This window comes from Poecilia reticulata, linkage group LG6 (genome assembly GCF_000633615.1).
Source record: "Poecilia reticulata strain Guanapo linkage group LG6, Guppy_female_1.0+MT, whole genome shotgun sequence".
In the NCBI taxonomy this organism is placed as follows: Eukaryota; Metazoa; Chordata; class Actinopteri; order Cyprinodontiformes; family Poeciliidae; genus Poecilia; species Poecilia reticulata.
The window spans coordinates 26,815,096-26,839,396 of record NC_024336.1 but is presented as its reverse complement, the minus strand read 5'-3'; the positions used below and the strand labels follow the sequence as shown (position 1 = coordinate 26,839,396).

At 36.7% G+C, this 24,301-nt stretch overlaps 1 protein-coding gene across 1 annotated transcript; it reads left to right on the top strand.

Annotated features, from left to right (window-relative positions):
- Nucleotides 1-1,043: 1,043 nt before the first annotated feature.
- LOC103466454 (unconventional myosin-Va-like) lies at nucleotides 1,044-23,395 on the top strand. Its single transcript, XM_008412020.2, has 40 exons — nucleotides 1,044-1,248; nucleotides 1,579-1,689; nucleotides 2,263-2,434; nucleotides 3,817-3,961; nucleotides 4,074-4,230; nucleotides 4,311-4,454; nucleotides 5,204-5,285; nucleotides 5,380-5,487; nucleotides 5,853-5,959; nucleotides 6,081-6,346; nucleotides 6,946-7,027; nucleotides 7,101-7,241; nucleotides 7,377-7,502; nucleotides 8,338-8,421; nucleotides 8,712-8,837; nucleotides 8,954-9,051; nucleotides 9,135-9,221; nucleotides 9,303-9,411; nucleotides 9,493-9,704; nucleotides 9,794-9,950; nucleotides 10,808-11,047; nucleotides 12,139-12,387; nucleotides 13,217-13,310; nucleotides 13,394-13,536; nucleotides 14,608-14,721; nucleotides 16,274-16,408; nucleotides 16,496-16,552; nucleotides 16,643-16,870; nucleotides 16,965-17,032; nucleotides 17,823-17,897; nucleotides 18,661-18,859; nucleotides 19,016-19,109; nucleotides 19,472-19,615; nucleotides 19,706-19,860; nucleotides 20,729-20,818; nucleotides 20,897-21,047; nucleotides 21,317-21,596; nucleotides 22,449-22,623; nucleotides 22,712-22,792; nucleotides 23,156-23,395. Exons 1-40 carry the CDS (start codon nucleotides 1,222-1,224, stop codon nucleotides 23,306-23,308), a joined length of 5,466 nt encoding a protein of 1,821 aa, XP_008410242.1. The 5' UTR covers nucleotides 1,044-1,221; the 3' UTR covers nucleotides 23,309-23,395.
- Nucleotides 23,396-24,301: the final 906 nt, after the last annotated feature.

Genomic DNA, 24,301 nt, shown 5'->3' with positions numbered 1-24,301 from the left:
AGAACTACAACTACAAAACTACTCTTATCTGTTCACAGAAAGCTGTAAATCAGTTCCTGTTGGCTACAAATGTATGAATGTCTAAACTCCTCTGTGACCCACGTTTCACTTATTCAACTGGTTGTATGTGGAAAGTAGATAACTATTATTTCATAGTTCATCTTGTTGACTCTAGAAAGTGTGCTGTTTGCCATCATTCTCTATGTTCTCTATGTCTCGGTGTTGAAGCTGACATCATCTGTGCCTAAATCGGGCAAAACAAGGGGGATTTGGTGCTTGTATCTTTAATTCAAGGTAAAAACCAAACGTATCATGAACCCAAAACTTGTGCTCAACCAAGAATAGCACTGCTGTAATATATTTGCACTCAGGTGAAAGTAAGATGAAGCCATCCAAAAAAATTCTCAGGAGTGAGGAAGTATTTTGTCAGATGGCTACATAAACACTGAGAAAGTGGTGTCATCAGAAAGATATAATTCAATGTATAAATTATGGTTCAGTATTTTAAAGACTAAGGTAAAAAATACAAAAATAACATGATTACAAAGTAACAAATGAGGCAGAAAAAAACCCTTTTAATTCATAGTACCTCCACTCAATGTTTATCTTGTTGACAGAAATGGAAATAAGTAATGGCAGAAAGACCTCATCAGGTTGAATATAACGTTAGAACAAAAAAAAAAACTCGAGTAAAAGGTGATACTTCTTAATACTATTACTCAAGTAAAAACATAAGGTGTTGTAAAACTAATGCTAAAAGTGCATTTTCCTCTGAAAGTTACTCAAACAATTGTAACAAACTAAATATCACCTAGCTTCTAGGTTATTTTCAGGTGTAAAATCTTACTCTAGTAATCATGCTAACTTTTTTGTAGTTAGCATGAGTGAGATAAAAATTATGACAAACATGACAAGTTGGGTTCAAATTATTCCAGTGATTTTGGGAGTTCTGGCTTTCCATACATAAGAACAGCTTTATTAGTATTTTTACCGCTAGAGGGCGCGGTTGACACACGTTGTGAACCTGTGTTGGGGCATGCGCAGCTGAGTGACAGCTGTCGGAGGAGGCGAATCCTCTAGTCGGCAGATCGGAGTGAGAGCTGGAGGAGGATAGACTTGGGGACGTCGGCGTTTCTGTCCGTAGGAGTTAGCAAAAATGTTTTATCCCCTTCCGAGCGGGCGGAAAATGTCTCCGGAGTCTCTCTAAACAAGCTTAAAGACATGGCAGCTTTTGAACTTTACTCCAAGGTAGGCAGCGCCTGATAACGAGTCACTCAACGGTTTTTTTCTACCTACTTTTGTTAGCTTGTTATGATAAAATTGTAATTAGCAACTTTTTAGTGCCTGTTGAATCTCTTTTTAGTGAGTCAGGATAATTATATAGCACTTTTTTTTGCTACTCTGCCACATAAACCGCCTCTTATCCATCCACGTTATGCGCATGTCCGCTGCCAGTTACCTACGACTGCTGCCGCTGATGAAGTTTTTCCAGCCAGCTGTGTTACTGTAAGAGCAGAGGTTGGATTTCTCTGACCCGTTTCTTTTTCTCTCTTTCTCTTTGAAAAAAAATTAATCCAGAATGCCCATGTTTGGCTCCCAGATGCAGCAGAAGTGTGGAAATCTGCTGAACTTCTCAAAGACTACACTCCTGGTGACCTGACTCTGTCTCTCCAACTGGAGGATGGCACGGTAAGACAGGCCCAACCCCCCCGCCCCCCAAACAAACAAACAAACAAACAAACAAACAAACAAATCCAATAACCACACAGAGACACACCCAGAAAGGCTGAGATGAAAATTGGTTTAGGATGTTCTCGAAACGTCAAGCGCATATTTCTTTTGCACAAGCGCTGGAAGCAGAGCATAGTGAAATTACATGCTATGATGGATTATTCATGACAGCTTGGCTGTTGGGAGTATTTCTCATCATCAGGCAAAACAAACACCTTGTGGTGCTATTTACAAGTTAAACCGTGTGTGCATGGTTTCAGAATAAGTGAACTGACTCAAACTAAGTTTTTCTCCTGCGTTGCTGCTACCTGAAGGTATGATGTCGAGTTTGGGCATGCACATCAGGTATGGAAATAAGGTCAAATATTATCTTGAGTGAACATGAACAGGCCAAGCACAGAGGCTTTGCTGTTAGCTTCCATTTGAAGCATGATTGACAGTTAATAACTTGCATTGTTGCCCATTGTCAACGCCATCATTAGCTGACATTATAAATACTCTAACACCTTTTTTCTTGTTTTGTTTGTTCAGATTGTGGAGCACAACGTTGACCCCAAAACCAAAAACCTGCCCCCTCTCAGAAATCCCAACATTCTGGTGGGAGAAAATGACCTCACAACTCTCAGTTACCTCCATGAGCCAGCAGTGCTACACAACCTTAAAGTGCGCTTTATCGACTCCAAGCTGATTTACACCTACTGTGGTAATGAGCTTCATCTCCTTTGACTTGCACTATCACTGTCGGCGTAGACTTTGGAGTCTTACTCACTGCATGCGCTGACATAATCCAGAGTACCTTAAGCTGATTATTATGATGCATGCTTGCTTTTAAAGGAACACAACATGGATATGTCACTGATGATAAGATTGCAGAATTTGTGTTATTCAGTATTTTCTGCTTTATTAATCCAAAAAGCAAAATAAGTCGTTGTCTTGACTGAAACACCAGCATGTGATATGACTGAAAACTTGCTTAGAGCTAAACAAAATATAAATTTGTTGCTCTCAGTTAAGGTTGTGACTACACCTGTCATGATAAAAAATTTAGCTGGACAATAAATCGTCTCAGAAATTATTGCGATAAATGATAATATTGTCATTTTGGGACCATTTTCAACTAATAACGGAAAATTAACGCCTTTTGACCTCTGAAAGACTGATAAACTTTCATTTTGTACTCCACACAGGAATTGGAAAACATTTTAAATATCCAAAAAATAAAACACAGCCAACAACGACAACCCCCCCACCTCCCCACAAACAACTGAAACAGTAAATAAAACAGATTATGCAGTCTCTGTAAACAAAGTTGCCCTTCAAAAAATGCTAATCATCAGAATGGAAATTATTGAGCTCATTTAATTTATCATGAAATTAATTGATTATTGTGACAGGCTTAGTTGTGGTCACTCTTGCCAACTCAAAACAGACATTTTGTTGATGTTATTTTGTAGTTTTCATGTAAGAAAGATTTTTAATTTCAGTCAAAGTTTTTGTCAACTCATCTGTGTCAAATGCTTTTCCTGAAGGAATAAATTATTGAGGGCCTAAATCCATATGATTATTGTCACAATCAGCAATATGTCAATTAATCACATTATAAATTAAAATAAACTTAATAATTTCCATTTGCAGGTTTTATTATTTTTCTATTTTCTCTTTCTACCAAAAACTGGATGACAAATGTTTTCAGTATCGTGTTTTAGTCTCAACTAGCCCTTTTTTTGAAGGACAATACTTTTTTACAGAGACTTAATTATTCATTTTATTTGTTGTTTCTGATGTTCTGTTTATTTGTTTTGCTTATTTAAAACTTCTTCTAGTTCCAGTGTTAAAGTTTCATTAAAATTTAGAGTTTATTGATCTTTGAGAACATGCTCTTTTATTATTATACCATGACTATTATATATCTTAAAAAATATCACAAAGCAACAATATTTATCGTGGTAACTCTGGGACAGATTATCCTCCAGTATAATTTGTTATTGTCACAGGTCTACATTTTCAACTTTTCATTTGTAAAAGTAAGAAAAAGAACCATGTGTCATCTAAGAATGAACTTTTAGTTCTACTGGTCCACTTTAGGAATCGTCCTGGTTGCCATCAATCCCTATGAGAGTCTGCCCATCTATGAAGTTGACATCATCAACGCCTACAGTGGGCAAAACATGGGAGACATGGACCCTCATATCTTTGCAGTAGCTGAGGAAGCATACAAACAAATGTCCAGGTTTTGGTATTTTTGTTTTAAATTTTAGAGCCACCATAGAGATCTTTTTTGCCTTTAACTCTGACTCTCTTGAAGTTTTTTTTGCTTATGAATGTTCCTTTTTTGTATGTAGAGATCAAAGAAATCAGTCCATAATAGTCAGCGGTGAATCTGGTGCAGGCAAAACAGTTTCTGCTAAATACGCCATGCGTTACTTCGCCACAGTCAGCAGCTCGTCGGAGGAGACCAGCATCGAGGAGAGAGTTCTCGCTTCTAATCCAATCATGGAGGTAAAATTTTACCGCTGTAGGAAAATCTACAACACACGCTTAAGATTATGTTTTAACAGACAGTATTTATTGTTTTGTAGGCCTTTGGGAATGCCAAGACAACAAGAAATGACAACAGCAGCCGCTTTGGGAAGTACATTGAGATCGGTTTTAACAAGGATCTCTGCATAGTCGGGGCCAACATGAGAACCTACTTACTGGAAAAGTCCAGAGTCGTGTTCCAGGTAAATCTTCATGCATGTGGACAATGTGTATTCATGCTACTTGAGCATTAACTTAGAATAAGGCTACAACTAACAATTATTTTGATATCGATTTATTCTGATGATTAATTGATTAATCAGATAACAAAGATGACCACATTCTGCACATTTCAGTTTTTTTGCTATATTAGAAATAAAAAATGCAAATAAATAAATAATTTAATTAATTTTTTAAAATAAGAAAATACAAATTTTATTGCCTAATATTCAGATGTATAGCATTCATTTAGAGCAGGCTCTGTCACTTTTTAATATTAAATATGTATGTATTATGTAGAGTTTTGACTTAATTGCTGCTTTCAGTATGGTGTTCTTTCAGCAATTGGCCATTTTGAGTCTGTATACTCCAGTTAATTAATCAATTACTAATTTAATTTCAATAATTGATTAATCTGACTAATCATATCAACCTTAAATTTTTTTAAATTATAACTTCACTGTATCTTTATGTGATTTTATATAACAGATCAACACCAAGTTGCTCACAGTTGAGCATGTAGAAGGAATATTATGGATCATTTTTAATTTTGATTGTGACAAATGTAAACTAACACCACAATGCATGATTGTCCAATTCAGCTTCACTGTTTGTTTGGTTTATCAGATTAACTCCTAACAGAAAACACTGAAGTTTATGGTAATAATATGACAAAATGAGGGAAAATTTCTGTGAATGTGCCTCACTCTCCATCTTTTTGCATTTCCTGCAGGCTCACGGAGAAAGAAACTACCATATATTTTACCAGCTATGTGCCTCTTCACACCTGTCAGAGTTTAAGACCTTCAAATTAGGTCTGACGCAATAAAACATAATTTTTTGTATATTTTGGAATATAATATGGCCAGTAATAATAAAAATAAAATGATCTCACTTGTTGTTTTAAAGGCTGTGCAGAAGACTTCTGCTACACTAAACAGGGTCAGAGTCCCGTCATCGATGGAGTCGATGACGCCAAAGAGATGTGCAACACATGGAGGGCGTTCTCACTATTAGGTATATATAAATTAAGAGAAAATGATCAGTTTCTCCGATTTTACTTTTTATAAGTATACGTTTTAGTATTGTTCTTTTATTCTATGAACTGCTGACGACATGTCTCTGAAATTACAAGCACAAATTTTTAATTTATTTGCAGAAAATGAGAAATGGTCAAAATAACAAAAACGATGCAGAGCTTACAGATTTCAAATAATGCAAAGAAAACAAGTTTAGATTCATTTACATTCTAATGTTTTTACTCAGGTACTAATATTTGCTGGGATAACCAGGAGGTTTAGTGCAGTGGGCGCTGAGTTTTTTTTAGATAGATGACTTCGATTTAGATTATTTGACACAGTTGTTTTTTTGCTCACATTTAGGAATTGGTGAAAGTGATCAAGTGGAAATTTACCAGATTCTTTCAGCTATTCTCCATCTCGGCAACGTGGATGTAAAAGATCAGTCATCTGACAGATGCAGCATCCTGGTAAGCACTGATTTCTCTCTGATCCAATAACTCTGTTTTTACATAGTTCATTTGTAGCATTTCCTTTTCCATTTAAGACATGTGTTCAGAATACAGAGGTGTTTACGTCCTGTCTTCCCAGCCAGATAATGCCCACCTGGGGGTCTTCTGTGAGCTCATGGGAGTTCCTTGTGAAGAAATGGCCCACTGGTTGTGCCACAGGAAAATCCAGACGATCTCGGAAATCTTTGTGAAGTCTGTTTCCAAAGAGAATGCGGTGCATGGGAGGGATGCACTGGCCAAACACATTTATGCCAGACTCTTCGGCTGGATCGTGAACAATATTAACAATACGCTGGCATCTACAGTGAAGCAACACTCATTTATCGGTGTGCTCGACATTTACGGGCAAGTTTATCAGCTTCTTCACAGTTTTTCTATTATTGCTCAACAGTTTACAAAGTTAAACATATTTAGGGTTGGAATGATTCATCGGATTATTTGTGATGAATACTGAAATAATTTAGTTTTCTGGAGTATACAGATTGAAATAAAACACAATTTATTAAAACAGCAAGTATTTAGGTCAAAAGAGTACAAAAAATACATACAAAAATAAACATTTGCCTGTAAATATGCTCTACCCAAAATTCCTCAAGCGGCATTTTAGCTTCACACAGTCGAAATTCTGTTAAGAAAATCTCTTGTTAAACATCTTATGCTATCCAAAAATAACCAGCACATTATCATTACACTGTTTTGATGCATCCTTTGCTACAAATGATACACTAAAGGAAGGCTATGCTATTTGATTTTAGGCAATAAAATGTTTATTTTCGTCTTCAAAATAGGAATTGAATTGAATTATCTGCATCTTTTAATACATTAGAAGAAAAATCTTCAAATTACGGCAATTTTTTTCATTCGATTAATCATCAGAATAATTGATAGATTAATCGATAACTAAAGTAATCTTTAGTTGAGGACCTATATGTATTTTTATTCAGATTTGAGACATTCGACGTCAACAGCTTTGAGCAGTTTTGCATCAACTATGCCAATGAAAAGCTTCAGCAGCAGTTCAACCTGGTGAGAATCTGCTAAACCTTGACTAGTTTGTGTCCAAATGGAGAATTCATCCCTCATTTTTCGCTCTTTCCAGCATGTCTTCAAGCTGGAACAGGAGGAGTACATGAAAGAGGAGATCTCCTGGACGTTGATCGACTTCTGCGACAACCAGCCGTGCATTAATCTCATCGAGGCCAAGCTCGGCATTCTGGACCTCCTGGACGAGGAGTGCAGAGTAAAATGGCACTATTGTTTTTTTTTAAGCTGCCATTGGAAGTGTGTCCACCGCTCTGGGCTCCAACACACTTAATGTGGAGGTTATGACTAATGCCATGACTAACTGATGTGTCAGCGCTTCCTCTTTCCACAGATGCCCAAAGGTTCTGACGACACATGGGCTCAGAAACTGTACAACACCCACCTGAAGCAGGATGCTTATTTTGATAAACCCAGGTTATCAAACGAGGCTTTCATCATTCACCATTTTGCTGACAAGGTAAAATGTAACTCTGTGGTACGCAGTGCAGCTCCAATCGCCTTTTGATGTTAGGTTTGGACTTGCAGATGTTTGGGTTTGTCATCGTTTCCCAGTTGGGGAAAAGTCATTACTCAGAGGTGAACATTTTGGTAATTGAATGAATACCCCAGTGGAAAATTTTATGCTTTTCTAGACTCTTGAAAGGTTTTGCACACGCTGGAGAGCTAGTTGTAGTGGGACTGTTTCCTTTTCGATTGCAGCATCAATTAAAAAATATTTTTAAAATTTTCATTCGTTGTGTGCTGCTTTTCAAAAAGTACTGCATCACTTAATTCAACTGGTAACCTGTTCAATAAGTTGTTCTTTGTTGATTTTCTTTTAATCAGCGTGTCTGTGACATCCTGTCTCAGCGTTTCATTGATTAGCTCACTAGTTTTTTTTGTCATTAAGATAAATAAAACAAAATATTTGTCCATGTCACCCATTCCTGATCATAGTTCAGACTTTTGCAGACTCTAAAACATTTTCTGACTCGATCACCCTCTGTCTACCTTCATTCGTCTTCCATTCAGGGTTTAATTTCATTTATTTGCACGTTAATTGACATTTCTATAAATGTGCCAGAATTGGCCAAAAGGGTCTTTTTCATCAATGCTCAATTTGTCCTACTTAAAACAAAGTTTATGCAAACAAAATGAAAATGACTGAACCACACAAATTCTCTCAATAAATACAAAAATAATCCATCAATGCAGACAATGAAAACAAAACAAAGAAATTACTGTGCAGTGTTAGTTTTTGGTTGCAGTCAGGACCAAAATCTAGTTTCTGTGATCTGTTCCTTTGTGCCTAGGTGGAGTACCAATGTGTCGGATTCCTGGAGAAAAATAAGGACACTGTCAACGAGGAACAGATTAATGTGCTGAAAAAGAGCAAGGTGAAACTTTCTCTCTACCATTTATTAGCAGATGTTATTCTTTGTGGACATTAGAGCCAGTTTTATTGGATTTTAATGCTTTGCCAGCTGAAAAAAAAAAGTGCGTTGAGAAATTTATGTGTTGCAAGTTTGTGGGCACACACCCGGGAATTGTTTAGACAAAACTATTGGAGGAAATACTCCCACCTCTGATTGTTTTTAACCAGAAACACTGCCATCTGCTGTTTGGCGAGTCCTTTTAGTGTTTCCTGCCTTTTTTTTTTTTTAAATAATAAACTTCTGTTTTCTAGTTTGATTTACTGCTGAAACTGTTTGAGGATGAAGAAAAACTAAAAGCGCCAACTAGCAAGACTTCCAGTAACACTGGAAGACCTGGGAAGTCTCAAAAGGAACATAAGAAAACTGTCGGACTGCAGGTGAAACCTTTAAACACGAACAATGTGTGATCAAAATTGAACTTTTATTCTGTTTTTGCAAAGAACAAAAACAGAAAGCACACACGAAGGATTTATCATTGTCTTTTATTTCTTAGTTTCGACAGTCTCTATACTTGCTTATGGACACACTAAATGCAACATCGCCTCATTATGTGCGCTGCATCAAACCAAATGACCGTAAAGCTCCATTCACGTGAGGATCTCTGCTTCCTTTAGTTATCGCAAAGCTCAAGTAAAAAGCTTATGCATTCATTTATGTTTTTCTTAAATTTAAAGTCTGGAACCAATGAGAGCCGTGCAGCAGCTTCGAGCGTGTGGCGTCCTGGAAACGATCCGCATCTCTGCAGCAGGATTCCCATCTAGGTACAAATCTGTTAACACAAGTTTGTTTTTATAATAAATATGGTTGGAATATACTTTCTCATGTAATTCATAACGCCTCAGATGGACCTATCAGGAATTTTTTGGTCGTTATCGAGTCCTGATGAAGCAAAAGGATGTTCTGCCTGATAGAAAACAAACCTGCAGAAACCTTCTGGAAAAACTTATCAAGGTGTGTTTGAATTTAAGAATAGCATTGATTGATTATGCGTAATTAAAAACATTTATGAGTGCTTGGTGTTTTTGTCCTTAGGACCAACAGAAGTACCAGTTTGGCAAAAACAAGATCTTCTTCAGGGCCGGCCAGGTGGCTTACCTGGAGAAGCTGCGTTCGGACAAACTGCGTTCAGCTTGTGTGGCCATCCAGAAGACGATCCGCTGCTGGCTCGCCCGCAAAAAGTACCTGAGGATGAGACAGTCCGCCATCGTGATTCAGAAACATGTACGGGCTCAGCAAGCACGCAGGTGGGTGGATCATTTACAGCAGGACGAGAGGCGCAAATGCATGTCGGAAGTGTATTTTTAATGTGTTTATTTTTTGTTTCTCCTTTTAGTTATGTCAAGTTTCTGCGGCAGACCAAAGCAGCTATCGCTATTCAGTGCAACGTGCGAATGTGGTCTAAAAGGAGACATTTCCTGCAGCAGCGCTCTGCTGCTGTCACTGTTCAGCGTGTTTGGAGGGGCTGTTTGGCTAGGAAGCATTACTTCAAGGTAAAGTCAAGACTAATTCTGGTTATATCAGGAAGAACTTCATTATTTTGACTATTTAACTTAGTGGTGTGCAAACCTATTGCACTGTGAGCCACAATTACCTTATTCTTTCTAATTTAAAATGCTACATCATTTTATTGTAGCATAGTGACCCATATCCTCTTTTTTTTGCTGATTAAAAGAAATTGACCCCAAAAAGTAGAAAAACTCCTTTTACATTTTGAATCTACATTGATTTACAGACCGCTTGCCTGCAAGATTAGATGAATTTGTTATATTAAAGTGCAGAAAGTAATAATATATAAAGTATTATAAAAGGAATCAGTTTAGAAAATAATTGTATATATTTTTAGAATTTTTTTTAACATGTGATACAAATTTAATTGTCTGCCATTTTATATTAACGGCTAATAGTTTGCAATAAGTCAACTTCAGCTCTGGAAAAAATGAGGAGCCCACTGCACTGAACCCCAATGAAAACCTGCTTTCCCCACTAAATGTTGATTTCTGAACTCTTCCTGAGTTAAAACATCAGTATTACTGTTTCTAAATAAACATGAACTTGTTTTTCTGAAAGCTCTGCATCTTTTTAGTTATTTTGACCATTTCTCATTTTCTGCAAATAAAAACAAAAGTTTTGCTTGGAATTTCAGAGACATATTGTCAGTAGTTAATAGAATAAAAGAACAACATTAATTTTACTCAAACTTGTACCTGTAAAAAGTAAAACCAGAGAATCTGATCATTTTGCAGTGGTCTCCAGTGCTGCATGTGTGACTAGACGAGCACTTGCAGTGGTATGTTTTTGAGAATATGTTTTTTAACTTGACATTCTGTTCTTGTCTGTCGCTCCCCAGTTGCTGTATGAGCAGAAGGCCGTGGTGATCCAGAGGATGGTGAGAGGCTGGTTGGCCAGGCAGCGTTTCCGACGCGCCATGGAGGCCGTCGTCCTGCTGCAGAGCTGCGTGCGCCGCATGAGAGCCAAGAAGGAGTTGAAGAAGCTGAAAGTGGAGGCGCGTACAGTGGAGCACTTCAAGAACCTGAACATTGGGATGGAGAACAAAATCATGCAGCTGCAGCACAAGATAAACGAGCAAGTGAGTTTTGTAGCAGTATGTAGAGGAGAGGTCAACAGCAATTTTCTGTTTGTTAATTTTTCTGTCCACTTTGTTTTAACTCAACAAATACATTTTAATCCAGCTGGAATTAAAAGATTGTGCATTGATGCTTAAATAGAAAATCATTAATTCAATTTATCCTAAATGCCAAAAAATTATTTTTTAATGGAAACCAAGGAACTTTAGACTCCTGTTCAATTCACTGGTGTCAGAAGGGAAAAAAGCAAGTTTCCAACTATTAATCTGTCTGCACATCAGCCTGAACACCTCCCTTCCTTCCACATTAAAACCTGTGGTTTTCCCAGATTCTCTATTTAAAGGAATTTATTAAGCTAAATTCACTTTTTGCACAGTTTTAAGCTATCATTTGGTTCTCAGCTGCTTCTAAAAACAGCCCAATTGTGGCAATAATTTAATGTTTTTTGATGTCTGGAAATGAGCTGTTCCAAAAACCTCTTGATTAAGTCATGTAGTGTTACCTAACAACAATGGCGACGTTCAGCCTGTCACCTAGCAACCCAAGTGGTGCTCCAGCATGTTTGGTCAGCTGGTTTTATTGCTGTACTGGCTGCTGGAAAAAACTGTTGTTTACTGGCCATTCAGAAACGACTTGCTGCATCCTTGTTGGTTGTGCAGGAGGCTCCAATTCTGCTTTTCAAAGATGTACAGCTTTTTAATTGCTCATTTGTTTGTAGCCATTTTTAAGTGTGAGTCTAATTGTTGAGTTGAGGGTGTGACCAGCAGCAGATTATTTGGATTTAAAGTGACAAGACGCCCTGAAAGACTTCATCCTGATTTAATTTATCATGTTTTGTATAGCCCATGGATATATCCTGACCTGCTTAAGGAAGCATAATAGGCCACCTTTATTCATACTTAAAAAATACACAATGCAAGAAATGACAACTCTGGAAGAGCAGTGGGTCTTTTGTGGTGCATCATTAGACACAAATATGATTTTCTCTGCAATTTACTCTGTAATCACCTGAAAGAATGCTTCTAATAAAACTCTGGGTCATTGGCGTTGTCATATCACATGCAAATCATGTGTCTGCGTTTCCCCCCTGCAGCACAGAGAAAACAGAGAGTTCACAGAGAGGCTCAGTGTTCTGGAGAAGACCCACACGACTGAGAGGGAGAAACAGTGCAGAGAGATAGAAAACCTGCGCTCTTCAGAGCAGGAGGCCAGAGCCAAAGCAGAGACGGTTCCCTCGCTGCTGGAGCAGCTGTCCTTCCTTCAGGAGGAGCTGGAGAACACCCGCAGGGAGAAGGATCACCAGGAGGAGCAGACAAAGATCTACAAAGAGCAAACACAACAGGTAGGCCTTAACCTTCGACAACATCAGGTGATTTGAGCAGATTTTTTTAGCAGCTTATCTGCTAATGATCTGGAATGTGGAGAAATTACTTTCAGTGACATTCAGACAGATAAATTTAGACAAATTTCCACAACCTTCAAGGCTAAAATTCAGTTTCTTGTAAATTTGAGGCTTCATGTTATGTTTATCAAACATCCATCTCTTCATGATAATTCATATTTCTAGCTGTCTTGATGCGAAAATAAATGTGCCTACAAAGATTGGAGATTCCTTTCATTTAAAATTGTATGTATTATTTCTAATACATAAAATAATAGCTTAAGCTTTTGGATTTCGATTGCGGGTTACAGTGTGCCGTGGTAGGAGTGGGTGATATAGTGATAAAACTTTAAGTTCATATCTTATGACACTATTGTGATAACGTTAAGAACTATTTCTTACTTTTTTAGTTAACCGTATGGCTGTGACTTCATGACACAGCAGTAGTAGTCCTGCAAATTCAAATACTGCTCTTGAAAAACAAACCCATTTAGGGCACCAGTAACAGAAAAAAGTGTGATTTGTGTCCCTACAATGCAAGCAATAAGTGCATTTAATTAAAATTTTTGTTTATATTTATTGATGCACTTTAACTGAACGAACAGTAGAGAAAAGTAGTAAAAATAACAAACTGTTTTCGGAGTTTTTAAACATCAAAAGTTTGAGATTATTGTGAAAACGATGAATCAAAAATCTTATCATGATAAGAAATTTTCCACGAACAATAAACGGTATGATAATCTCTTCAAAATCCAAACTGAGTGATTACTATAAACATGTCCTGCTCCAGAGAATCCATGAGCTGAATATGAAGAACAGTTTGTTAAACAGCAACTTGGAAGAACTAAACGAGGAATTCTCCGAACAAGCTCAGCATTTGGCAGGTAATGGATCTACTGGATCTCTAAAAACCTACATCAATGTTTAAGTGTTGGAAATTAAGTAAAAATGAACTTCTTTTACTCAGAAATTAAAACCAACTTGGAGAACACCAAACAGCTGGAGAAGGACTTGACAGAAGAGCGCTCTCGCTACCAAAGTCTCCTCAGCGAGCATCTGCAGCTGGAGGAACGGCACAAGGACCTCAAGGAGGAGATGAATATAACCTTAGTAAGGAAGATTTTCCTTTTTTGTATGGCAACAGAAGCTGATATGACAGTTTTAAAGAGCTCATATAGAGTGCTTTAAACATTTATTCATATTCCTTAAACCTTTTCACATTGCAACCACAAATGTTCAGTGCTTTTTAATTGGATTTAATTGCAAAGATGTGCAGAATTGTAATGTGGAAATCTCTGTTTTTACCAAATTTGCAGATGTAAACACTGAAAGGGTTTCCCAAACTTTTCAAACTGCTTGGTGAAACTGGGCCTGTCTCACTCCAGATCCTCTCTCTCTTTTATTTTTAATTTGAAAATGTTATTAAAATTCTTATTCCAAACAATATTACATCCAAACTTTACTATTTTTTAATGTCCTACGAAAATTTCAATCCAGATTCTGATATCATTTAGGTGTGAACCTAACCCAGGCTGATGTCTTTTGCAGCCTGTAACAGGTTGGTTTTCTTCCATGATTTATATTTAGCTCCATTTATCTCTGCTTTCCAGTCCCTGGTGAAGAAAATATTCCCACAGCATTATGGTGCCACCACCATGCTTCACCATGCTGATGTTCAGAGTTAGTTTTCCAGAATAGTCTTTTGCATGCAAGCCAAAATGTAACTTTTCATGTCACGATTGCCTACTACTTTGCGTTCTGTGTAACATACACTGAGGTTTGTGGTTGTAACATGGCAAGATGTGAAAATTTGAATGGTACTGTATATCAAATTTTATTTGGTCATATAAGTTGGGTAGCAGTTCCAAATAATAATAAAAAACTGTTTTAATAGAGAAAGTTTAAAACTGATGTATTCAATCCAAGATTCACCCAGCTGTTTGTTGCTTCCTCTAGCAAGTAACTTGACCAAGTTGTATAATAGTTTTGTTTTCACTTGCCAAACTATGACATTTCCTTATTTAGAGGAATTATTTAGTAATTTTTCAAGCATGACTCTTAATTGGGTTTTATGAAGCTTATTTTTTGAAAAATATAAATGGATTCCAGAACTATGTAGACATCGCTGTATATTAATATTAATCTTGTTTATCTTAAATGTTCCTTTGTGTCCCTAATAAGATTTCAAACCAGTCCAGTCACCAGAGGACAGACTCCAACTACAGCAGTATCTCATCTGAGTTTTCTCAAATCCTGAGCTCCTCTGAAGATGAAGACAGTGCCATTCAAGCAGAGGTAATCTTTAAAACGCTCATCATCTGCAGATGTACAAGTGTGACTTCAGACAGATATTATGGATAAGAATTAGATGATTTGTTTATAAAGAAATGTTTAAAATCCTGGTTAGCTTAATTGAGTCGTAATTTATAAGAAATATTGTGAAAAAAAGTTAAAAGTTTTCCTTTCTCCGTTCTGTATGTAAATATTGTTGTACTCTCCCATTTTAAGAATTTTACACTTTCAAGACAGCATTGTAAATATGAACTTAATTAATGTTTTGTTCTTTATTTGCCTGGTGGGGAAAAAAAGGACCAACTAACTTGCTTAGTTACTTACTTTACTTGGCTAGCTTATCTACTTTACTTACTTACTTACTTACTTACTTACTTACTTACTTACTTACTTACTTACTTACTTACTTACTTAACTTACCTACTTAACTTACCTACTTTACTTGGCTAGCTTATCTACTTTACTTATTTACTTACTTGTTTAGCTTACCTACTTACCTACTTTACTTACTTACTTACTTACTTTACTTGGCTAGCNCTTGGCTAGCTTATCTACTTTACTTATTTACTTACTTGTTTAGCTTACCTACTTACCTACTTTACTTACTTACTTACTTACTTTACTTGGCTAGCTAATGTACTTACTTGTTTAGCTTACCTACTTACCTACTTCCATACTTACTTTGCTTGGCTAGCTTATCTACTTTACTTATTTACTTACTNGCTAGCTAATGTACTTACTTGTTTAGCTTACCTACTTACCTACTTCCATACTTACTTTGCTTGGCTAGCTTATCTACTTTACTTATTTACTTACTAGTTTAGCTTACCTACTTTACTTACTTACTTTACTTGTTTAGCTTACCTACTTTACTTACTTTACTTGGTTAGCTTTCCTACTTTACTTACTTACCGTATTTTCCGCACCGGATTATAAGGCGCACCTTCAATGAATGGCCTATTTTAAAACCTTTTTCATATATAAGGCGAACCGCATTATAAGGCGCATAGAGTAGACGCTTCAGTTCAGGTTGCCAATTTGTTCCGTACTCTATTATTACACATCTACATTTGTAAAGAACTGGTCCCCGAGTACTTTATATGGTAGGCTGCCCCAGTCATTGTTTCACTCACGGTGTTGCGATATTGTGTCCAACTGCTTTCTGGGTAACACAGACCAACCGACACGTTTTTGCAGTGTATTGCTGATATCGGTCCATGTTTTTTGGTCTTAATGCTCCAGAGCGGATAATCTGCCAAAGAACACGTACAACCCTAGAAATGAACGTGTTTTTTTTTTTTTTTACATGACTGTAAAATAGGATGACACAGCTTCTGTTCAAGTTCTATAAATATCACAGCTGCTTGATGTGAACTATGCATGATGGAGTAGAAAACATTTCCTTGTGCTTCACAAAAAATATGGGAAATAGAAATTTTTTGTAATTTACTGCAGTTCTGTTTTATCTGTGTTTGTAATCCTCTAGCAGTCCAGTGCCTTAGTTAAATCAATATGATCTGTCTAATCTAATTAAAGTTTGCCTGTATTTTGGCAGGACGACGTCGAGACTAAAGTGGACCTGCCTATTCTTCTAAAGCTTCAGAAAAGGGTGAAGGAGCTGGAGGGAGAAAATCGATCTTTATGGAAAAAGCTGGGTAAAAAGGAGGAAGCCCAACAAGAAAAGGACAAAGTATGAAATCCCCCTATAAACATTTATCTAAAGTTCAGCTATTTGGTGTTTGAATCTTACATGATATCTTTCTGTAAAACAAACAAGGAAGTGGAGAAGCAGACAACTTTTGGCAGGACAGAACTGGACGTAGAAAAATTGAAGGTGTGACTTTCCTTATTACTGAATCTGAAATATGCATAAAAACAAAAAGTAGTTCTAGATTTTTGATCTTCTGCCTGTTTTCTAACGTAGCGGCAAGAGCTGGAGTCGGAGAACAAGAAACTGAAGCAGAATCTGAATGAGCTGCGGAAGTCTCTGACCAGCGAGAATAGCGATTTGGCGCCCCCTGCTGCTGGCTCTCTGCCTTACAACATTCTGCTGGAACAACTCAGTTCTTCCAACGAGGAGCTGGAGCTGCGTAAAGAGGAGGTGCTGCTCCTCCGTTCGCATATGGTTCGTCAGGAAGCTCTTAAACACAGGGTGAGAAGTTACATGGACTGCATGTGTTCTTCATAATCATATTAAAATGTAATTAATAAAGACACTCTCTGTTTAAATAAAAATTTAATTCCAGGATTCTGTACTTGGAGAAAGTGTGAAACTGGATCTCGGTGAAATCCACTCATTACAAGATTCTGACAGGTAAGAACCACCTGGCTCTGTTTTTATGCTGCATCTTGCCAAACAGTTTTGAACATTTCTCAAATAATTCCTAATCAATAAAGCAAAAATGCACCTGAAGGAAATGCACGAACTGTGCAAGTTCTGTCTTCTAAGATGTGAGAAGCATAACTGAACACAATTAATTTGTATACCATATAAATGTTATTCTTGCGTAAAAATAACACATTAATCAGCCCAAATAATTGAGACTTTCAAAATGTATGTTTTTATTTGAGTTGTATTAATGAATTTAAAGCTAGAAATCATTCTTAGAATTTCTAGCTTTAAATTAAAACATAACAAGAGGCAGAAGCTGACTGAACTTCATCAGAGGTTAGGAATTTTATTTAGAAATAATTTTATTTAGAAACGTGAATAAAGAGGAGAACCCCCCCCCACACCCATGAAAATTTAAAACAATTTTAGTGTGTTTCTGCTTCAGCTAACAGATTTTAAATGCGATTAAACTGAGAAAACAAAGAAAAACAAACTTGACAATATGCAATCATAACGTTTTGTTTTCCTTAATGTATTTTATATATAAGATGTTTAGTGCCACTTCAGTAGTAAATAACTGCTTGTAAAATTATGTGTTGCTATTTTTTTTATCTACAACAGTAAAATAATTGAGGATTCTTCCTATTTCTCTCTCTTAGTAAATCAGCTGTTAAGACTGCCTTTGTCTTCTCTGGTTTCTTATATGGGAACTCAACTCTTTCTAATTGGAGATGTTAATGCCTGCGGTCACTTTCTGATGCTTCTCCTTCAGGTCCACTGATATTCACACCCTGAATGAAGATGGAGAGCTGTGGCTTGCTTATGAAGGCTTGAAAGAGACAAATAGGTAATGATGCAATATCCTGTACATCTATTAGGCTTTATACCAACAACATGGCTGAAAAACATAACATGATATAAGCATTTCCTATCAGTTGATTAGATAGTCATTGATTGTCTTTTTTTTTTGTCTTGAATATCTGAAATACCGCAAAACTGGTGCCGTGACCTTTTCTGTTTTATCCATAGTTTTCAGGCTACACCGTTGTTTTTTGTTTTTAATCAGCTATGAGACAAAACTTTAAACTACTGCTGCGCAAGTTACTCAACAGGTTGTTGCTAGGTAACCAAAACGTGACTGAGTTTCTAGGTAACCAAAACGTGACTGAGTTGCTAGGTAACCAAAGAATGAGTGAGTTAGTTGATCTCACCAATCTTGCTTAGCTGGGCTGAGCAGCTAAAGCCTTTCCTCTGCCTACATCTCCCAGAATGCTGTGCGGTTCTGTGAAATTATTGGATATTATATCAAACACATTATCTGTTGATATTGATTACATGTCTATTGTGACATATCTTATTGATTTATTGTCCATCGCTAGTTTATAGCCATCGTAAAAAGGATTTCGTACATATTTTATTCATATCTGAGTTTAATGGTTGGCTTTTCACACATTTTAATTTTGGTCTTATCTTTGTGGACATAGAATGGCTCAGCGCTGTATGTGTGTGTTGTTTTCTGTTTATTTGCATGATAAAACACTAGAACAAACTGAGTGAGTGTGCTCTTTATTTTCTACCCTGAATCCGATCACGATCCAAACATCCTGCAGGCTTCTGGAGACCCAGATGCAGGAGCAGGAGGGTCTTCATAGTGAGAAGAACAGGAAGCTGACTGAGGAGATGAACAAACTGAGGTCTGAAAAGGAGCATCAACAAAAGCTGCTGGCTATGAGCCTCCTTTTACCCGAAGATGCCCGAATAGATGCAAGCCTGAAGCACGAGATAACTCGGCTCACCACTGAGAATCTGGTGGGTTTGTTTTCTGGATTTGTGATCGCTCTTTCTTCCTTTTTAATTACCTCAAACCAAGTTCTGATGTTTCCGACATTGCTGTTTCTTCATAATGGGATTAAGACGTCGATAGAAATTCTGATTTCATCATTAATTTATTTTTTTTCATTTCAGGAACGAATGGAGCAACAACAGAAACAGGATAAAACAATACGCAAATTGAAAAAGCAACTTAAGCTGTATATGAAAAAAGTGGAAGATCTAGAAGGTAATCCAGTCATACTACATTTGAAAATATGAACCCATATTTTTTTAAAAATCACAATCTGGATAAAAAGTAAAGCAAAATTTATCAAATCAAATAGTTTACATTTTTATTTATGTCACTTATCCTGTGTAGTGTCTTATGTCTATATTATAACTTATTATTATTATTATTATTGCTGTTATTTTATTTTAGTTTTTATTATGAGTAGCATTATTTTTATCATCAGTAATGAATAACAAAAAAGAAATTTGACTTTTTTTCTCAGATTAAAGTCAGAGTTTGACTTGTTGACATCACAATTAAAAAATTGCAACCTGGCAGTGATCTGATTGGTTCTCATAATATTTTTCTGTTTAATTTAGCAAACGCTCTCCAGACGATTAGCTCTTCTGAGGCGAGCATGCCGGTCCGACCGGTGCAAATCGCACGCAAGGAGAAGGAGTTCCAGGGCATGTTGGAGTTCAAGGAGGACGACACGGGTCATTTGCTCAAGAACCTGGTCGTAGGTGCGTGTTGTTCCAACAGCCTATCTGCTTCATGTGATAAAAGTAGGTCAGGATGCTTCTTGTTTTCAGTGACTGTGGTGATTTTCACAGATCTGAAGCCTCGCGGCGTCGCAGTCAGCTTCACTCCAGGGCTTCCTGCCTTCATCATCTTCATGTGCCTTCGATATGCAGACAATGTGAACGACGACAGGAGACTCAGCACTCTCCTCAATTCTACAATCAGCAGCATCAAAGGCGTCATCAAGGTGCCGCATTTAACCTCGATCGGTTGAAAAACAAACGCCAGGGTTTATTTTTAGATTAATTTGGACTGATTTCCAGCAAAAATTTTGAGAAACTAATCTATGTGTTTATCTTTAGACGCATTGATTACTGCAATGCTAAAACCAGGAAGGTAAAGCACATCACCCCAGTTTTACGTCCTTACACATGCTCCCAGTAGAACCAGGCCCAATGCTCTTCCAATCTGGAACAAACCTCCAGAAAACTGCAAAACAGCTGAAACACAGAGTTCCTTTAAGTCAAGGCTTCTCCTTCCCTCTGTTTAGAGTTGAATTTGGTTTCCCTGCAAAAACACAAAATCTGAGTGTTTTTGTTTAATTTCAAATGCAAATATCTTATTACAGTTGAAATAAGGCAAAAATAACTTACAAGTAAGTTTTCTACAAGACATAAAGCTTGTTTTAAGTCATTAATTCCTTAATATTGATCAAATTGTTTCGATATTTCACTTGGAACAAGACATTTTCTCCACAAGTGAAAAAATATGCTAGTGGAACTTGTACTTTTAAAATTAATATTGAAGATTTATTGACTTAAAACCAGCTCCTATACCTTGTTGAAGTTGCTTATGGGATAGTTTTATCTTATTTCTAGTGTCTGAATATATTTACACTCAAAGTAGAACAAAAGTACTTGGTAAGATTTTGTGCTTTTGCAGTGTAGTAGTAACTTGATGTGTATTTGCTTGATAATTTTGATGATTTAATTTGACAAACTTTTTTGTTTTTGCTTGTTTAATAATTGGTGACTGTACGACGTTTTTATGATGTAAAGCATTTTGATTCGCCTTGTTGCTGAAATGTGTTTTATAAAAAAAAACTTGATTTGCAGAGAAAAGGAAATGATTTTGAGGTGGTGTCGTTCTGGCTGGCCAACACGTGCCGGTTAATGCACTGTCTGAAGCAGTACAGTGGAGATGAGGTGAGCATCGGAAGAGTGAAACGTCGCTCCTGCGTCTTAAATAAAGCTGCGTAATCATGTAATTAATCTTCCCTGCAGGTGTTTATGGTGCACAACACTGCTAAGCAGAACGAACAATGCCTGGCTAACTTTGAACTGACAGAGTACCATCAGCTTTTTGGTGACCTGGCCATTCAAATCTACCGTCAGATCATCAAAAGCTTGGAGAACATCCTGCTACCCCTGATAAGTAAGAAGACCTGAGCCCAAACTGGAGCTTATTGCAATAAAGCAATTAATTGGATCATAAATTAAAATGACCCAATAATTTGTTGGTTTTTTTCTTGTATCTTTTATTTCTTTCTATCAAAAGTCTCAGTCTGGTCCATTGGTCTCAACTTGACCATTTCTTAAGGGCCATTTTGTGTCAGTTTTGAATGTCAAAATGTGAAAAGTTGAAGTTTTATGAATACGCTTTCAAGGCGCTATGTCTTAAAATCATACTGCTGTGTTTTGTAGTACCATGCATGTTGGAGCATGAGGCAGAGCAGGGAGTTTTAGGCTCCAAACCAACAGGCCTGAGGAAGAGGAGCCCCAGCTGCCCTGATGAAGCTTTGACAGTGGAAGTCCTCCTGCAGCGTCTCAGCTTCTTCCACAGCACCATGAGTCAACACGGGATGGACTCTGACATCATCAAGCAGGTGGTCAAACAGCAGTTTTACATCATCAGCGCCGTGACTCTTAACAACCTGCTGCTGAGGAAAGACATGTGCTCGTGGGGAAAAGGCCTACAGATCAGGTAATGACAGCAACACTTACTTATTTTCTAAAACTAACCGTGAAGGAGGCTGCAGAGGAGAGATTTATGCATCATTTGGATTAACAATACATATAAAAATTAGAGCTCCGTCAAATTCTGCTGCTAATGATATATACTGACCAGTTGGATAGACTTTAACTTCCTGAGATGCTAAAGTCAACAAAGCATGGTGGGCAATATAGACTACTAATATAGACTGCAATATTTAAATAACGTCTATGATTTAAAAAAGAGAACTATTTAATACTTTATAACGTTATGGCTGTGAGTGCATGGCACAGTATTCATAGCACCATAAAAACACAAAAAATGTTTTTGAAAAATATTCCCGTTTGAAATTTTCTTTGTCAAGACGGCATTACTTTAAAAAAAAAAAAAAAGCGTGATTTTAAACTTCACACATTTACTTATTTTTTTGGAATTTATTGATACGTATTGATATTCCCGTGGAGAAAATGGTAAAAATAAAATTTCCAATAATAACGTCCAATAATTTAACATCATTAATTGTTTATTTTTAGGCAGTTATGAGATACGGTGGTGAAACCTTAAACTGCTGCTGCGCTAGTTACTCGGCAGCTTGTTGCTAGGTAACTAAAGAGTGAGTGAGTTGCTAGGTAACCTAAGAGCGAGTGAGTGGAGCTGCTTTGGAAACCTACATTTTAAGTCTAATATCCACTTTCAGTTAGAGATGGCACAGTAAAGAGGATACATTTTATTCATTTTCCTCCTCGTGTTGCTTTTATTTACAAGAACTCCTTTTACGTGAACTCCTTGTAGTGCTTTTCACTTTTAATCTGAAGTGCGTCTTGTCCTCCTCTCTGGGTGAAGGTACAACGTTTGGCAGCTGGATGAGTGGCTGTCAGAGAGGGAGCTGAGCGGCTGTGGAGCAAAGGAAACTCTGGAGCCTCTCATTCAGGCTGCACAGCTTTTACAAATCAAGAAAAGCACTGAAGCTGATGCCAAAGCAATCTGTGGCATGTGCTCCTCCCTCACCACAGCACAGGTTCGGCATCAGAAAACATCCCAGCTTTTTAGTCTTTACACAAATAAATATGACTCGGTTCACTCTTAACTTTTTTTTTCTTTTACAGATTGTTAAAATCCTGACCTTGTACACTCCAGTGATTGAGTTTGAAGAAAGAGTATCAAACACATTCATCACCACCATTAAAGTAAGGTCTTAATAATACAAGGGTGTCCAAAATGTGGCCCGGGGGCCATTTGTGACCTTTGAAATGATTTTAATCGGCCCTAAGTCATAACTGATGACCCCAAAAATGTGTAAATTGTTTTTTTCTTTTAATAAGACAGCAATGTGAAGCCTTTTTTATGTTTAAAAACTTCAAGTATCTGTAGATTTTATATTTATAGATAAAATAGGAAAAAATTTATGAATTTCTTGGTCTGTGAGTAGTTTAAATTTGCCAATTTTAGGGGGGGGCAAAAAGTTTGGGCACCACTGTTTTAATCTCTAGTCTTTTATTATCAACTTCCATGTAATAATTTATTAACTCTTTTCTTTTCTTCCTTTTTAGAACCTTTTGAAAGACAGAGCTGAGTCGTCCAACTTGATGATGGACGCCAAGAAAATATTCTCTGTCACATTCCCGTTCACGCCTTCCTCCGTGGCTCTGGAGACCATCCAGATCCCCGCAAGCCTCAACCTGGGCTTCCTTATCCGTGTCTAGAGCTGACCTCTGACCTCTGATCGCACCTTGTTTTTCTAATCCTGTTTACAAGTAAATAAAATGAACCAAAGACTGTTTTCCATCAAAGTTTGTATCTTAAAAAAAGTTATTTATAAATGTGTGAATATTCCCCCCCCCAGCCTCCCCCCCCAAATAATACAAACTGACTCAATAGGAAATATGCAAAAAAGTTTCTTAAAGGAGAAACTTTAAAAAGAAAATTAAGAATTTTAGCAAAGAAATGTGACATTTCACCTGTTGGCTGGCCGTTAGCTAACTTACAGTCATCATGGAAGTGAAGGGTGTACAAATTTTAAACCTTTTCCAGACTGGTATAAGAATACAGCATACAAAAAATAAAAAAATGTAGTTAATTCGGTAACACTTTATTTGAAATCATTACTGTGTAAACTTTACCTTTAATAACATAAAATTATCTAATTTTTAAAGTGCAATCCGTAATACTTTTATAACAAATTTATATCAGTAATGATTTCTTGGTTAATGTCAAGTTGTCATAACAAAGACATTTTGAATAATGTCAGCTTTGTATTAAAAGTGTCATAATTTACCGAATGACGCTTTATGACAACAGTCATAAATATTCATGAAGGCTTATTGATGTTCATGACAGGTGTTATGACATGTTTATAAAAGTATCATGTCAGTCTTATTCACCCCCCTTTAACTAGTGTTACCGTTAATTCTATACATTTAATTGAATTCAGTTTGGCAAACTTCATTTATTTACTTTTCTGTAACATGACAAAATATTTTCATGGATACATTTAATTTGATTAAGCATCAAATTAACTCAGTTTGTTTTTAAGTTGGATCACCTGTTGTGTTTTTTCAGTGTACATAGTAGTGACTTTAAAAAATTAGACTATGGTGCACAAGGTTTGTTTTTAGATAAATCCACAATAGTCAAGCTTAGTTAGATGTTAGTGTAATTATAACGCCTCACTAAGAGTAAAATGTCTTGAAAGTTTT

Bases quoted from the DNA above. Each gene is read 5' to 3' on its own strand.
- LOC103466454 (XM_008412020.2), top strand. From the start codon at position 1,222: ATGGCAGCTTTTGAACTTTACTCCAAG. The intron at 8,422-8,711 runs GTGAAACTTTCT...TCTGTTTTCTAG, and splicing joins ATGTGCTGAAAAAGAGCAAG to TTTGATTTACTGCTGAAACT. The intron at 12,388-13,216 runs GTAGGCCTTAAC...GTCCTGCTCCAG, and splicing joins ACAAAGAGCAAACACAACAG to AGAATCCATGAGCTGAATAT.